Source organism: Thamnophis elegans, chromosome 2 (genome assembly GCF_009769535.1).
Source record: "Thamnophis elegans isolate rThaEle1 chromosome 2, rThaEle1.pri, whole genome shotgun sequence".
Classification (NCBI taxonomy): Eukaryota; Metazoa; Chordata; class Lepidosauria; order Squamata; family Colubridae; genus Thamnophis; species Thamnophis elegans.
This window is the reverse complement of record NC_045542.1, coordinates 51496819-51511068: the sequence shown is the minus strand read 5'-3', so window position 1 is coordinate 51511068 and position 14250 is coordinate 51496819. Positions and strand designations below refer to the sequence as shown.

The 14250-nt window shown below is 45.2% G+C and overlaps 1 protein-coding gene across 1 annotated transcript; it reads left to right on the top strand.

Annotated features, from left to right (window-relative positions):
* Positions 1–34: 34 nt before the first annotated feature.
* Positions 35–13869, top strand: EME1 (essential meiotic structure-specific endonuclease 1). The gene is made up of 10 exons (XM_032211228.1): positions 35–113; positions 1332–1407; positions 2691–3553; positions 3645–3772; positions 3957–4046; positions 5053–5165; positions 6140–6278; positions 7152–7267; positions 8362–8551; positions 13615–13869. The coding sequence occupies exons 3-10, from the start codon at positions 2740–2742 to the stop codon at positions 13789–13791; spliced, it is 1767 nt and encodes a 588-aa protein (XP_032067119.1). The 5' UTR covers positions 35–113; positions 1332–1407; positions 2691–2739; the 3' UTR covers positions 13792–13869.
* The last annotated feature ends 381 nt before the right edge of the window (positions 13870–14250 follow it).

Sequence of the window (14250 nt, the reverse complement as noted above, 5' to 3'; positions counted from 1 at the left end):
GAGCGGCGGCGGCGGCGAGCGCGCGATTTGAACGAACGTTTTGAATGAATGAGCGAAGCGCCTGGCTTCGGAGGTGCAGGGTCTGGTTTTGCAAAGAGATCGAAAGCGAGGGGGTGAGAGCCGAAACGTTTCGTGTGGTTTTGTAAACGGAGAATTCTGGAGGACCAGCACCCGAGTTCACGTGATGAAGGGTGGAGTAATATTTTAAGGCGGTTTGCGTAAACAGAAAATATCTTACTTCCTTGCTTCCTTCTCTCCTTCCTTTTCCCCTCCCTCCCTTTTTCCTTCCTTTCATCCACCAATTAGGGCATAAAGCCAGCAAGCTGAATTCCATAGCTGGTTCAAACTCGCTTTTAATATATAGTACAGTAGTTCTTTTTCTTCAAACAAATCTGATATTTATGTTATAAGATTTTAGACAAATCTTTCCGTAATACTTTCAAGATTTTAAAAAAAGTTATGATGTGCTTGGAATGGGGCATATTTTATAAATATTTATATAGTGGGGGAGATATGGTACCATTGGACAATGTTGTAAGCTTTCTCTGATATCTTCTTTAGTTATGTTCGCACAACATTTCCTTAATCTTTGTTGTCACCCCATCAGTGAGATAGGCTTATAACAATAGCACTTAGACTTATATACTGCTTCACAGTGCTTTTACAGCCCTCTCTAAGCAGTTTTTACAGAGCCAACATATCACCCCCAACAATCTGGGTCCTCATTTTACCCACGGATGGAAGGCTGAGTCAACCTTGTCATCATTCTAACTGTTTTTGGTTTTTTTTTTAAAGTGTTATTGCCAACAGCAAGTTGAAGCAGTTAATCCTATGTGTATGTGTACTGAGCAGATCCACTTTCCTGCGCAGGGATGTAGCTGGATATGCCTCCCACTGCAATATATTCTATCTGTCTACTTAGAAATGAACCCTACTCAATAAAAAAGTCAAAACTTTAACAATCAGAAACAGAATTTGCAACAACTCATTAAAAAGATGAAAATTCTTCAAAGAGGCTTCATCCTTCCAAAGCAAACTATCTTCCTGGGAGGGGAAAAGAGATTGATGGGCCATTTTAGTGTAGGATTGCTTTTAAATTATAAACAGGGAAGATAATACTGGTAAAGCAATACAAAATCAGTCTTTCATCTAAGGTGTAGTTTCAGTGCAATTGAATAATATTGGCTCTGGTTCTCCTATTTGAGTTGTTCCATATCCATCTTTATCACTTTATAAGTAGAAGTGTCATTCTGTGCTGTTTGGGAATAAAATATACAATTAAAATAACAGGCAACACAATTCATTTCATAATGGGTATTCTCTTTCCCTAGGAGAAATACACATAATTGGTGACAGAATCCTGCTTGTTTCACATCAAAGAAATTGTAGTTTATGAACCTTTCTCTTGTAAGTAAATTTGGAGTATATCTTAATGCAAATAGCTAGAATATATGGAGATCAATATTGTGTATGTAAAAATCAATTACTGTATGTTGATTTTGTCTGGCCGTAATATAGGAAAAAGAAAAGATAGATGATGATATTTGAGATCTTGCATTCTGACTCATTAAAAACCCTCAGGCAGACAAATGACTGGGGGAGAAGTGGGCAAAAGAACTGCTATGGCCCCTTATTGTAATGGTCCCTTGTTTTTTGGAATTCCAGAAAAATGGAATTTTGGAGTTCCCCTGAAAACTTGATTCTCTCACTTTGTAAGGCTCTATAGACCTTCCTGTTCTGCCAATTTGGTGGGTAACTTTAATTTTTTTATTGTACAATCCCTGAGAACAAATTAGTAATATGAATACATGATAAAATATAGTCCTTTTGAAAATATAGAAGGAAGACATCAGCGATGAGTTATTACCATAAATCCTTGGCAGGTCAGTGGGAAAGGTCCACTCCACTGACTTTTGACGCTGCCCTTATTGCAGATGTTTCTTTGTGGGTTATAGGGTGACCACAAGGAATAATAGTGTTCCCCCCTTCCACACATGAACTGTTTAGCAACCAGGGCTGAATAACTAATTGTAGAGTTCCTGGGGGCATGACCCATTTTCACTTGGGTAGTCAGATCATCTGCAACTCCTGGGAACTAGTAGGGGAGCCCACAGAAGGCAATGGATTAATATGTGGCTGGAAAATATCTTTTTCCTGTTCCTCAGATTAGACCTCTTCAGTAGCTCCAAATAGCTCCAAGACTCCAAGCAGCTGCAGGAGGAAGAGAAATGTATTTTTCCACAGCATCCAGAATTCCAAGCTATGTGATCAGTTATCTTTTGAGATAAACAGTCTTCGGGTCTCTAAATTCTTAAAACATGGGCATTGCTTATGCTGGTTGGAAATTTTAGGGACTATATCACGAACACACATGGAGAAGAATCACTTGGGGGAAACTGTACTGAAGATTGTTTTGACATTACATTAGCTAAACCCAATGTGGAAACTTACACTCCTTATCCTGACTTGCAGAAGTATAGGCATTCCTCATGCAGGAGTACACTGGGCAGGAGAATAGAAGGAACAAATAAATGCTGAGATCTGGTGACTTGGTTTTGATTGATCTCTCTCACAGTTGGCTGATTCTTTTCTAGCATTAGACCCTGATCAAGTATCCTTGAAGGAATGTGACTTTTGAAGAGGGAGAACTTTCTGTTGTTGAATTCAACAATTTGCTTTCCCCCCCTCAGATGCCACTCCAACCCAGCGCAGTCTCTTCAGTGCCTGAAGCTAAACATCATGTTCTCAGAACTGGATGAGAGCAACTGTGAAGAACTACCAGTTTTCCTTTCTGTAAACAAACCTCCTTCTGACCCACAAACCAGCCTCCAGCCTTCTCCTGAGAACCAAATAGTTGTGCTCTCTAGCTCAGACTCGGAAGATTCATTCCTTTGCTCACCTGCCAGGAAAAAGCCCTATGGTCCATGCAATTCAGTCAAGATGGCTGCTTCTACAGATGTGAGACTGCAGCTCAGTAGCAAGAGTGAGGAGGAGGAGGAGGAAGAAATGCTTGTCCCCTTGGCCGAAAGGCTGCAAAGGAAGTTGCTGGTAGCCGGACCCTCTACAACCGCTCCTTCGTTTACTAAGATCCAAACAAAGAGTGCCCAAGAGCTCAGTGGGCAAAATAGGCCCTGTGTCAGTGATGAAGAATGGGTGCCCACTTGCTGGCAGGAGCCACTACCTGCTGGCTCAGATCTCCAAGAAAACGTGGCACCCAGCACTTGGGAATTTTCAGACAGTGATCAAGAGCTATATTCATGGGATGCTAAGTCACAATCCTTGCCCCAGCTCCCAGTTCGCATCCCTGATAATAAGATGCAGGATGGTACCCGCCAAATATGCCTGAAGTCCTTTCCTCTTCAGACAAGTACAAGAAAGAACCATCAGGATTTGGACAAAGCTTGCCAGGCTGCCCTGCAGAAGGGCAAAGAGCAAGGAGCTCAGAAGCAGCTGCAGGAGCAAGAGAAACAGAGGAAAGCAGCTTTGGCCCAACTTCGCAAAGCCCAAAGACCAGAGCAGTGTCTGAAACACATTGGAATAGTGTTAGACCCAGGTATGGTTCCCCCCCCACACACACACACTTGGCTTTCTTATCTGTTCTTCTCCTTCTTAGGGAATCCATCTTGAATCACAGCCTCCAATAGGTCTCTTACAGATTAATGGTGCGGATGAGATCCTTGCTGCTTTGCAGTCAATGGAGAGTAGCTATGTGATTGAGAGCCAAATTGTGCCCTGCAGCATCACCTGGAGAAGGAGAACTGGCCTAGCACAGGTATGATAGTATGTGTCCTCCCCCGCAGTCTTTTGTTTGGTAGTTTTGATTAATGAAGTTTCCTTGGTTAATCTTTTCTTCTGAAGGAATCCTGGCCATGACCTAATTGTTGTTCCTTTTTACTAATGGTAACTGTCCTTCTATTTTTGTCCTTCCTATTTTAAATGTATGCTTTGGCTTGAAGGCTGAAGAAGACAACTGGATGGAAGAACCCAATGTCCTAGTGCCAGTGCTGCTCCCAGACTTCATTGCAATGATTCATAACGGCAAGCAGGTAAGATCGGTCTAGCAATGTCCAACCCTAAAAGCGCAAAGCAAAACAAAAATCTCTTGTTCTAAAATACAACACACAACACGTGTTTTTTAAATAATGAATCAGATTTCCCACTGTGAAATAAAGAGTAAGGAGACTCAGGGGCAGTGAATGTTCTCATTTATTATGAAAAGTTGATGCGTCCAAAACTGACCAGCCCTCCTTATGGGTGTATCAGCTGCAATGCTTTTGCTTGACAAATTTAGGGAGCAGAATTGGAGAATGGAGAACATCAGTTTTCACTAGAATGGAAAGGATTTGAAACAAAAAGAATGTGGCCTTGCTACATTTAGCTTTACAGTGGCCTATTGTAAGTTCTTATCAGTACATTCCATTGCAACTCTTGAATTTCAAGATGCAAATGTTTTGTTTTGTTTTCCTAACTAAGACCATTATTCCCTGTAGGAAGTAATCTGAGGAAGGGCAGGAAGTAATCCAAAATTTATTTGTAGATAGCAGAAGGGCAAGAAATAATCTTGAGATTTATTATGCTATTATTTATGGACATGTATGCATGCAGCATTTTCGTCTCCTTTCTGACACGTATAAATATGAATGCATCTTTTTGACTTCTCTTTAGGAGGAGACTCCCTACAGAATGTACTGTGTAACTAACACTGCTATGCACCTTGATTATTTCCTTTGGGCATTGCATTTTGATTTCCAAAGCAGTGGGCTCTCAGTGGCCACCAGGCCTAGTTGCTGAATATCTCCTCCTCTTGCTGGGAAGCCACAGTGAGAACGATCTCTGGTTCTCAGGATGGGCTAGTCAAGTGCATTGGGTCAACACTGCGCAATGCAAAATGCTGGATAAAATGATCCTTTGGAATAGTCCACCAAGGCGTTTCTGTTGCTTTAGCAGGAGAAATCATCTGAGCTGTGTCTAAGAGGCTGGAAGGGCTGCACATCTTTGCTTCAGTCCAAAGAGCTAAAGAACTATCCTTTCTGACCTTTTGAATTTTTGCAGCCTAGGATGGAAAGTCCATCTGAAACACTGCAGAGTTTTGTGGCGAACATCACAGAGAAAATTCCTGGGAAAACGCTGTCATTGGCAGTAACAGAACTAGAAAAACACTTCAGGTTAAAATTTACTTTTCATTTCTGAAATAATAAATAAATAAATAAATATCTATCTATCTATCATCTATCTATCTATCTATCTATCTATCTATCTATCTATCTATCTATCTATCTATCTATCTATCTGACATACATCGATCCTTTAAATCAGATGCTTTCTGTTCTTGATAGGCCAGGCCACTCCAAGATAAATTACTGCTTAAAACACGGAAGAAATTCCTACCCTCTGAAATCTCATAATTTGATCTTTGAGGCCCTGGGAAACACCTTAGGGTGGGGGTTGTTCAAATCTCAGGGAACCTCATTTAAGAAGGCACAGTCCTGGGATCCCACTAGATGGCATTGTTTAACTAAAGTAGTCCGGAGTGTACCCACCCTGCAGATTGGATTGGCTAGGCTGATACTATGGTTAACCTCTCAGAGGAGGCCCAGATAAAAAGATGCAGCTTCAACAGCAGCTGACATTAAAATATTGGGAATACACTTCTATTAGGAAGTAGTTCTAGAGCAGAGTGCCACAACCCAAAAGGCCAGAGTTTGGGTATCTCCTAACACCTCCCCAGATATTGCCCATCCACGGCTACAGTTTCAGAAGCTGAGATGATCTCCTTGAAATGAATCCAAGGTTTATAGTCCAGAGGTGGTATTCAGTCGGTTCTGACCAGTTCTGGAGACCCAGTAGCAGAAATTTTGAGTAGTTCAGAGAACCGGCAAAGACCACCTCTGACTGGCCTCGCCCCCATCCATTCTATGCCTACCGAGTCCCAGCTGATTGGCTGCATCATCTTCTGTTGCCCTGTGCAGAATGGAGCTGGAAAGCAGGTTAGTGGGGTGGGGTGGAAATGGGGATTTTGCAGTATCTTTCCCCTGCCATGCCCACCAAGCCACACCATGCCATGCCCACAGAACCAGTAGTGAAAAAAATTGAATCCCACCACTAATGTATACATCAGTGAATTGAATTGTGTCTTCAGTTCTCAGAAACCCAAGTCACAAAAGAAGCTGCAGCAAGCAGAGCAAAGTAGCAGCAAGGCACAGGAGGAAGGCAAGCCAAGGAAACGGAAAGAAAAGGCCATTCCAGTTTCTCAGTTGTCTAGGCTGGATGTGGAAGAAGTAAGTAAACCTGGTGCAGAGGGTTGTGTGGCTGGCTATCTCAGCCATGTCTCAGATTCTTCCTTGGGATCATCACCTCTTCTGGAAATGATGTTTTTTCTGCTGCCAGATCGGGCTTCAATCTCCAAGGGAGGCTAATGGTGAACCCTGAAATGTCTCTCCTTGCAATACACATCCACATATTAAACTAAATAAGGTAGGCTTCAGATGCACAGATTGAAAGGAGGAGACTGCATGATGCAATCAGCAAGGAAGATAGGTGAGTGAAGGATGCCAGGAATCATGACATTCAGACATTAGAGAAGCAACCCTAGCCAATTTTTTTTCTTCTCTTTTTTGTAAGCCGCCCAGAGTCCTTCGGGATTGGGCAGCATATAAATTTTATAAATAAATAAATAAATAGCAATTTAATGGGTTTTGAAGTCTGTTTTTGTTCAGCATTAAGATGGCATACTTAAATTATGAAAGAACACAGCTTATACAGCTATTTCTAGATTCCAGGAAACTTTTAATTCCATCCCCATTCATCCTAATCACAGAATTGTTCATTCTGATCTGGTGCTCTTCCTAGTGGCCAAGTGCTAGCTTGGAATTTGGGGAGTTGTGATCCGAATACAACTGAAAGGCACTGGATCGGAAAAGACTGCCTTATAAAATGGTACTCAGGACAGCAGAATATGCCGGCCAAAAAGAGATAACGACGCTCTGAACTACTGGGGGCAGAGGGAAATGTTTTTGGATCCAATGAGCTGGAAGAGTGGCCATCCTGAAGGAAATAGTGCCACCCGTTATGAAATAGTAACTTATGTCTAGTGTCTTTCTTGATATATATATTTTTTTAAGATACGTCTGTTTTCATCCTTGCTTGTTCAGGCTCTGGTTGAGCTGCAGCTTCACACAGGTGTCCAGGTTCAAGTGCTTGCAAACTGGAAGGAGTTTGGAGAATTTGCTAGTATGTTCACTAAGGCTGTGGCTGAAGCCCCATTCAAGTGAGTGAGCTAACAAAGAGTATATGCATAGTATCTAAGGCTATCTTGTGTACCCATTGCATACATTCCTGGACAGGATTTGCTCATGGTCACTTGTGCTTTAATCATTCCTGATAGGACGATTGCAGCATCTGTGCATGGTGCTTCACTAGAAGAGCACCTGAAAGCTTAAGTTGGTCCAGAATGCAACGTTGCACAGTGCAGCTTGTTGTATCTATGTGATATGGCTACTTCATGAGCAGCCATGGCTCCCAAGAGGCTTCTAAGTGCAATTCAAAGTCCTGGTTATCAGCATTAAAGCCCTACTCAATTTCAGGAGCACCTGCTCACCCCATATACCCCTACGAGGAGGCCATGCTCCAGGTTCCCTTTTTTAAGAGCCAAATATGGTTACTTTTAGAAAAGCCATATTTTTTCCTAAAAAATACATTTTTTAAAAATGTAAAAAATGTAAAAAAATAAAAAGCTACATTTTCCCCAGACATTTGTGACCAGCGGAGTTGTCTCTATTTGTTTGTTTCATTGCCGTGCTTGGTTTTTATTTTATATTTTGGGTTGCTTTTTTAATGTTAGCTTTTTTCCCGTTTATTCTCTGTGTTGTATACTGCCTACTCAATTGTTTGAGTTGGTAGCCCTAAAAAACCCATTAAATAAATACATTCTGTGAATTCCTGGCACATTTGCCGTAATCTGCGTCTTGTTCCTATTTTATTTCATTTCTAATTTTCTACCACAAATCATCTTCGTCTGTTTTGCAAGGAAAGTCTTGGTGTCACTGCGCACTATAGGTAGATGCCTTACAAAAGGGGTTATTTACATCAAAATTTAGCAATTAAGATGTAGGCAAAGTAATGAAGCACGTGTTTGCCAGATGTTTTAGAAAAGAGACGAGTTTGGCCCATATTGTGCTTATCTCTCGAAGTAATCCAATTCCTTCAAATATCATTCCGTCAAACAAAGTGCCCGACTTCAAATATGGCATCTGTATGAAGATCCCATCTTCCAGCTTTTGATTTGCATACAGCAACAAAAACATCACAAGAGATGGTTTGTTTCAATATTTTGCCACATTTCTTCCTTGTCGTTTTTTGTAGAAAGGAAAAAAATAAAACCAGCTTCTCCTTCTGCCTTGAGGGAGACTGGTGTAGAGGTGTGAAAGTGGATCGTACTGGAAAAGGACTGCTTCAGGTATGGAAGAGACAGATTCAGCAACTCAACCGAGTCAGTCTGGAGATGGCCAATGCCATTGTAGCCCAGTACCCTTCTCCTCTGCTTCTGATACAGGCAAGGCTTTACATTTCTATAAGAAGGTATATTCAATGTGTGCATGCCAATTCATATCCAGCTAGCAGAAGAAATTTAAAATCTCATGCTGAAATTCTCAGATGGTACAAGAAAAAAGAGACTGTTTCACATAGAAAACCTAGATTTTGGAAGTAAACTGATTTTTGTTTTTCATATATTCTGTTGGATGATATTCCAGTACTTCAGAACCATTGACAAAAGTATTGTCCTCAACATACGACCACAATTGAGCTCAATTGTTGTTAAGCAAGATAGTTATAGAATTTTGCTTCATTTTACATCTTTTCTTGCCAGAGTTGTTAAGTGAATCACTGCACTTGTTAAGTTAGTAACAGAGTTGCTGAGTGAATCTAGGTTCCCCATTGACTTTGCTTGTCAGACAGTCACAAAAGGTGATTTACATGACTCTGGGGCACTGCAACCCTCATAAATGTGATCCAGTTGCCAAGCATCCGAATTTTGATTACATGAGCATGGGGATCCTGCAACGGTTATGTGAAAAGCGGTCGTAAGTCACTTTTTTCAGTGCTGGTGTAACTTCAAAGAGTCACTAAACGAATGGTTGTAAGTCGAGAATGGCAGTTGGTCTTACCTGAACTGCATGTTTTGAAGAAGGTGTGGGAGGAGTAACCAATGGTATTAACCCAGCCCTTTTGCCTAGGAGACTGAGGTAATCTTTTGAGGCCACACCTACGTCCCTAAAGGAAGGACAGACAAAGAACAGCACAACACAAATCCTTCCTGTCTGCTATTGCTTGACCACTGAGCTAACTCAGGCCCTTGGCGCAGGGCGCCCTGCACAGGGGGAGAAGTGACTCCTCCCACACCTTCTTCTAAACATGCAGTTCAGGTAAGACCAACTGCCAGTTTCCGAAGTGAGGTGTGGGAGGAGTAACCAATGGGACATACCAAAGCTAGATGTCCTAGGAGGGAGTTAATGGGCCTGAGCCCCTGGAGAGTCAAGGACTCCCTGCAACACCCTCCTGCCGAAGGCTGCTTCCGCAGAGGCGTAAGCGTCTAGCCGATAATGCCTAATGAAAGGTGAGGGAAAAGACCAGACGGCAGCCCTGCAAATCTCCTCTATGGGTGCCTGGGTGGACCAGGCTGCTGAGGTGGCCGCACTTCTGGTGGAGTGCGCTGGGATGCCCTCTGGGACCTGAAGTCCCCGTGCCCCGTAGGCCTGAGAGATGGCCGCTCTAATCCACCTGCTAATGGTGGCCGGGGAAACCCTGGCACCTCGGGTGGATGGCTGATAGGATACGAAGAGGGCTTCCGAATGCCTAAAGGGGGCTGTGCGCTTCAGGTAAATGTGCAAGGCCCTTCTGACGTCCAATCTGTGCCAAGATCTTTCCCTATCCCTGGAGGGTTGCGGACAGAAATCCAGCAGTACTATCTCTAGGGCCCTGTGGAATGGGGAATTGACCTTGGGCATGAACGCGGGGTCCAGCCTGAGGATGACCCGGTTCTCTAGAAAGGTGCAGAGATCCGCTCTGTTGGAGAGAGCGTTGATCTCAGATACTCTCGTGGCTGAGGTGATGGCAACCAGGAAGACGACCTTAAGGGTCAAAAACTGAACGGAAACCTCCCTCAAGGGTTCAAATGGTGCCTCCGTCAAGGCCTGGAGGACTGTGTGTAGGTCCCAGGTGGAGATTCGATGGACCACTGGGGGTTTCAGATTCGCCACTCCCTTGAGGAAGCGCCTTAGGACCGGATGTTGGGATAAAGGGGGAGCATTCACCCCCCTCAGGACCGTAGAAAGGGCGGAGACCTTGGCTAGGGGCCAAACCCTTCTCTAGTCCCTCCTGGAGGAAGTCCAGAACCTGTGGTACAGAGGCTGAAGCTGGGCGGAGATCCTTAGCTTGGCACCAGTCTGTGAAGGCCACCCAGGAGGCATTGTAAATACGAGTGGTGGACTGTCTCCTGGACGCCTCCACGGTCTTAATGACCTTCTCGGAAAAATGAGCCTCACTCAGCTGCTCCCGCTCAATCGCCAGATGGTCAGATGAAGCCACTCCGGATCCGGATGCTCCAGGGACTCCTGGTGTAGGGACACCTCCCCCGCTGGGATCCTCCAGTGGGGGGCTGAGGACAGATCCACTAGGTCTGCTAGCCAGGGACGGTGTGGCCAAAAGGAAGACCTCCCCAGCTACTGAATCTATAATGGATCCTAGGTGCTGGAGTCTGGTGGATGGGACCAGGCGACTCTTCTCCAAGTTGATGGAGAATCCCAGAGCCCTGAGGGTGTCGATGGTGGTCCCCAGGTCCTCCTTGGCAGATTCTGGGGACCTAGCTAAGACGAGGATGTCGTCTAAGTAACAGAACAGACGGACTGGGAAGGAGCGCAGGTGGCCTGCGGCTGCAGCCAACACCTTGGCGAAGGTCCTGGGGGCTGAGGCCAGCCCAAAGGGAAGGGCCCTATATTGGAAGTGGTTGCCCTCGTGGGAAAACCTAAGCAATAGCAATAGCAGTAGACTTATATACCGCTTCATAGGGCTTTCAGCCCTCTCTAAGCGGTTTACAGAGAGTCAGCATATTGCCCCCAACAATCTGGGTCCTCATTTTACCCACCTCGGAAGGATGGAAGGCTGAGTCAACCCTGAGCCGGTGAGATTTGAACCGCTGAACTGCTGATCTAGCAGTAGCCTGCAGTGCTGCATTTAACCACTGCGCCACCTTGGCTCTTGCCAAGGAATTTGCAGTGTTCCGGGGCGATTCTGATGTGAAGGTAGGCCTCCATGAGATCGATGGAGGCCAGGAAATCGCCTGATCGGATGCCCTCTAAGATGGATTTTAAGGAGGCCATCTTAAACTTACGGAAGACCACCCTGGAATTGAGTAGTTTAAGATCCAGGATGGCTCTCCACCCCCCTGAACTCTTGGGGACTAGGAATAGGTTCAAGTAGAAACCGGAGCCCTTCTCCCTCTCTGGGACCCTCTCAATGGCCCTGATCTCTAACAGGTGTTTGGCCTTGGCCTTAAGGGCCCGTTTGGTCGGATCTGTGGAGGAGGCGAAGGTGAGGAACCTACTAGGGGGTAGTGAGCGAAACTCCAACTGCAGCCCGAGCCTTACAGTCTGGAGGACCCACTCATCTGAGGTGACTCGTTCCCAGGCATTCGCGAAAAGGGAGAGGCGACCGCCAATAGGGTGATCCACGGACAGATCACTTGAACCTGCGGAAAGGGTGACCGCCTCCTCCTCGAAAGGGCCGCTTGTCCTGCTGTTGACCTCTGAACCTGCCTCTATGGAACTGCCTATCCCCCTGCCTGTGGAACCTGGGGTTCTGGTACCTCTGGTTCTGGGTCTCCACTTCAGGCGGCCAGTACGAGGTTCTCCTGGGATATGGAGCATGCCGGAAGTCTGAGCGTCTGGTGGTCGCTGGGAAGACCTTCCGCTTGTTCTTATCCTCCACCAGGATAGGATCCAGCGCAGTTCCGAACAGCTTATCACCAGTGTAGTCTGCTCCTGTTAAGTGCCACTTAACCCGGGACTCTGCCTGCCAGTGGCGTAACCACAGCAGGAGCCTAGACGCCACTGAAGATGACATTGCCTGAGACGCATACTTAACTGCGTCCAGGGTGGCATCTGCTGAGAACTGCGTGGCTGCCAGCATCTTGGAGATGTCCTGCAACAAACGAACTTCTGAGGCCGGAGTCCTGTCCCTCAGCTGCTCCAACCACAGCACCGTGGACCTGTTGAAAAAAGAAGCCGAAGCGGCTGCCCTAATGGCCCATGTTATAGCTTGGAACGTCTTACGCAGTACAATGTCCTCTGCCTTGAGACAGCTGGCGATGTCCCCTGTGATCACCGCTGACGCTGAAGCTAGGGTGGCAACCAGGTTGTCCACCTCAGGAACCTGGAGAGCTTGGGCAAAGGTTGGGTTAAGGTTATAGAATTTCCTCTCATTTCCCCATGGAGTGGGAAAAGACCCTGGCTTCACCCACTGAGATTTGAGCACCTGTAGAAACATTTCTGGCGTGGGGATCTCCTCCTTCTGTCCCTGAATCCGCGTTCTTCTCTCTTCTGCCGCTGATCTGCGGTCTGAGCCACCGGCAGGCACCGCTCTGGAGCCCTCCACGCATCACTGGCGGAGTTGGTCCTAAAGGCAGCCTCTTCTGGCTTCACTGGTGCCTTTTGAGCGCTTTCGGCATCCGTAGGAGAACGCCGATCACACGCTCATTCACATGCTCAAGATGACGATGGCAAGATGGCGACCGCCGACCTGCAGTCCGAGCCTCCTCCTGGAGCTGGGGAGCGCTGTGGTGATCTCTGATGGATCCCCGGGCCTCCGCTGGTCTTTGTCGGCCTTTTCCGAGGCCGCACGGTCACTCCTATCGCCCCCGCGATGCGGAGGCTTCCCCCCCTCTTACGTGACCGTCCGGTCGCTTGGGGCGCGCGCACACGCTAGCAAGCAGCGAGGCTTGGATTCTAGCAGTGCTGAGCATGGCAGAGGAGGGGTGCAGCGATGCAGTTGATGGATAAAGGTAAAATCCATTTCTAAGGAAAAAAACCCTGTAGAAAAAATCCTAAGTCTTCAAAATGAAGGGAGAGTCAGAGAAACACTCCTTTTAGGCCGGAGACTGAGGTTAATCTGGAGAGGTCAGAAGGAGGAATGTAGGTGTGGCTTCAAAAGATTACCTCAGTCTTCTAGGCAAAAGGGCTGGGTTAATACCATTGGTTACTCCTCCCACACCTCACTTCAGAAACCTACCTAATTACTCAGATGCTACATTTAATTGTGCTTAAAGAGAGCTTATTCCCTAAGCAAGTAGATACAGTATCCTCCTAAAAAGATGACCTAACTTGGTCCCATTATTGGTAGTCAGCTATGCATATGTGATTCTAGTCTACGTGTCATCAGTTTCCATGGAATGACTGAAGTTGGAAAAATTGCTGCTCAGCTAGGAATAGAATTTCACACTACTTTCCTTTTCCATCTTCTGCCCGACACATTTATCATAGGTATCAAAACAATTATGAACTATCCAAAAGAACATGTATGTTTACTTATAGAAATAATGTTTTGTGTTCTGGCTGCCTCCAGGCTTATGACAGTCACACTTCTGAGCAGGAGCGACACAATCTTCTTGCGGAGGTTCCTGTCCGTCGTGGCGATGGAGTGACGACGACAACAAGGCGAGTTGGTCCAGACCTCTCCAAACGGATTTATTTGCAGATGACTTCTCGTAACCCTGACCTTTCCCTGGATGTTACTGGTTGAGCTTAAAGTGTGGATTTCTCTAAAACTCTGCTCAAGCAACTTTTAAAAACATAATTACCGTACTTCCTCTAAATTAAACTTTTCTGACGCTACTGCTTGGATCTCGATCCAAACTGATTCTTTTATCCTGTGGAAATCTTCGTAAAACCCATTTATGAAGATAAACATTTGATGGAAATTAAGAACTGACGTTCTTTCTCTGTGTCATTATATACATACATACATACATACATACATACATACATACATACATACATACATTCATACATACATACATACATACATACATACATAATTTAGAGTTACAACCCCTGGTATGCCCAAATATGGGAGGAAGTTTACTGCTTCCATTCTCTGCCTATTGGCTCGTCACAAGAGACCATCCAGACAGAAACCCAATATTTTACTGTTGCCTTTGTTACATTTATGTTGTATTTGTGCTGATAAATAAATAAAGGG

Excerpts from the sequence above, each read along its gene's own strand:
- EME1 (XM_032211228.1), top strand. The coding sequence starts at position 2,740 with ATGTTCTCAGAACTGGATGAGAGCAACTGTGAAGAACTACCAGTTTTC. Across the intron at positions 3,554-3,644 it reads TGGAATAGTGTTAGACCCAG|GTCTCTTACAGATTAATGGT; the intron begins GTATGGTTCCCC and ends AGCCTCCAATAG. Across the intron at positions 5,166-6,139 it reads GAACTAGAAAAACACTTCAG|TTCTCAGAAACCCAAGTCAC; the intron begins GTTAAAATTTAC and ends TTGTGTCTTCAG.